At 50.6% G+C, this 2,393-nt stretch overlaps 1 protein-coding gene across 1 annotated transcript; it reads left to right on the top strand.

Annotated features, from left to right (window-relative positions):
- Window positions 1-215: 215 nt before the first annotated feature.
- Window positions 216-2,042, top strand: PHACADRAFT_202703 (uncharacterized protein; the record flags this gene model as incomplete). Its single annotated transcript, XM_007402857.1, has 3 exons — window positions 216-241; window positions 301-491; window positions 550-2,042. 3 exons carry the CDS (start codon window positions 216-218, stop codon window positions 2,040-2,042), a joined length of 1,710 nt encoding a protein of 569 aa, XP_007402919.1.
- Window positions 2,043-2,393: the final 351 nt, after the last annotated feature.

Here is a 2,393-nt window from a genome sequence, read left to right as displayed (position 1 = left end):
CTTGGGAATTAAGTTAAGAAAGGGAAACAAGTGTGGTACTTTGTGATGTAAAAGTTAATGGTTTAGGAAGAGCTGGTCTTGAGTGGTCATGGAGCCTCTGAAGGAAAGCCGATACATTAGTATTCATGTAGTAGACACCGGAGAATTGGCATGAAATTCCCCGAAGGGCCCCCCGCGTGGTGTGTCCGCTGGCCCCCTTCCTTGAATCACACAAAATGCCGCCTTCCAACGTAACAAACGAGTACGCACAATGTCTTATATATAAGCATAGGGATAAGAACTGAAATGTCTTTTTGAAAGGAAAAAACTTCGCAAGAAGAAACGACGGGAGACTATGCCCTCCGGGGCAACAGAGCCTACGTCTCCAGGTCTTGCTGGACCCTCCGGAGTGGGGGAAAAGCGAGCCAGAACACTGTCGATTACGTCGCCGCCTCACAAAAAGAAGAACTCGAACAACCCGCTAGTAGTAGGAGGAATAACAATCAAAGACTGTAAGCAAAAGCATTAATTGGCAGAACCAAAAGCATGGAGCTGAGATAAATTTTGTAGACCGTTTCAACCTTGACTCACCACCCGCCTCGGCCCCCATTCCTGAGGAATCGGAAATGGAGAGGTCCACCGACAATGAGAAATCTGAGGACGACGAGTCCTCTGAGGAAGCCGAGGACGCTGAAGCTGAACAGGCTGAAGCTGAGGTTGAGGAGGATGACGAAGCCGAACCCGAGGAGCAGGAGGTTGGTCTGATGCAGGCCACTCCCACCCCTGTCCGCAAGAAGCCTTCCGAACGAGCAAGTAATATCTCCATGCATGCAGACGACACGACACCGCCTCGACCCACCCGTCGACAGCCCCTGACCGCCGCTGAGAAGGGCAAAAGTCGCCCAATTGCCGTCTCTCAGCCAGAACCAGTCCGCCAGAATGTTGCTTCCTACGATATCGACGAGAACGACGACGACGAGGACGAAGAAGATGCCGCGATGGATGACGACGACGATGAAGTCGAATTCGTGATGGACGTCGATCAACAGCCCTCGGGCCGAGAGCGACGAAGGGAGACCAACGTGAACCAGTGGGTGGCTCTCACGACCCTTGTGGAACAGAGGCGATGGGAAAGCAAGCCTCCTCCGCCCTTCTACGACTCCAACGTCGATTGGCTCTATCAGGTCACAGATAAGGCCATACGCGATAACATCCTCGCCCGTCTCAAAGAGCAAGAAGTACGCATAATAGTAGCACTAAGCGGCACGCACGACGACAGCCCGAGAGCCCGAGAGCTCATCGACTCGGCGATTATCTCCGTCCTGGGGACAAGTCGCACCATCATCGACATCGACGGCAATGTGCCCTGGAAGGGCCTCCTCACCAGCATCGAAGACGACAACATCCTCCTCGCGGAACCGCGCCTCTTTCATCCTGCCGCACATACGCTTCTTCTGATCCAGAAGAGACGCGTCAACGTACCTGGAACGCGAGGATTTATGGTGGACCACATAACGAAGGAGCAACGAGACGTGGCTGCGGCGGCGGTCTTAGAGCAGGGTTTCAAGGTGGCGAAAATAAAGAAAGGTGTACAGACTGCTCAGGTGGTCATTAAACCTTCTAAAGTAGTCATCTTTGATTATCCGGCCTTCGACCCCGTCTCGGCGACGAGCAGGAAAGGGTTGCTTCTCGCGACCTTTGCGACGAAAGAGGAGAAGGTTGCGATGGCGGCGATAATCCGTGCTCGCTCCTTCACCGCCGCCTCCTTCCCCCTCGGGATAGACCCGGTTACAAGGAAGTTACATTCCTTTAACCTGCAAAAGTTGGAGCACTGCACCGTGTGCCATTCAGATGGCCATTCGAAACTTGGTTGCTGGTTTGAACAGGACGCGCAGCGTTCTCTTCTTAACGGTGGCCTCAAAATTAAGTCGAAAGCACGCGGTCAGTCTGACTCCAACCCAAGGTCTTCCAATCCCACAACGTCTACGCGAGGACGTTCGTCGGGTAATAAGGGAAGAGAAGGTGCTTCGTCGTCGTCGGGTCAAAGGGCCAAACAGACATAACAACTGCGCGCAGTAGCCTCGCGTATTCGCTATATCCAGTTGTAAAGTCTGTAAGATAGGATTTTTCTTGTATTGTAGTTTATATGTACATGCATCGATTGTAGACCCACCGCGCGGTGGGCTGGTTATAAAGACTTGCATCAGAAACGCTATAAAAGTCCGAAAAGACAAGTGAATGAATAAGTGAATGAAGTAAGAAACACATTAAAATGAAGTAAATGAATGAGTAAGAGTAAGTAAGACATTAAAACGAAGTAAATGAATGAGTAAGAGTAAGTAAGACATTAAAATGAAGTAAATGAGTAAGAGTAAGTAAAACATTAAGCAAACTTGTAAGACGAGAGAACAAAA

Source organism: Phanerochaete carnosa, assembly GCF_000300595.1.
Source record: "Phanerochaete carnosa HHB-10118-sp unplaced genomic scaffold PHACAscaffold_497, whole genome shotgun sequence".
In the NCBI taxonomy this organism is placed as follows: Eukaryota; Fungi; Basidiomycota; class Agaricomycetes; order Polyporales; family Phanerochaetaceae; genus Phanerochaete; species Phanerochaete carnosa.
The sequence above is the reverse complement of the archived record's forward strand: the minus strand, read 5'-3'. Positions and strand labels throughout refer to the sequence as shown.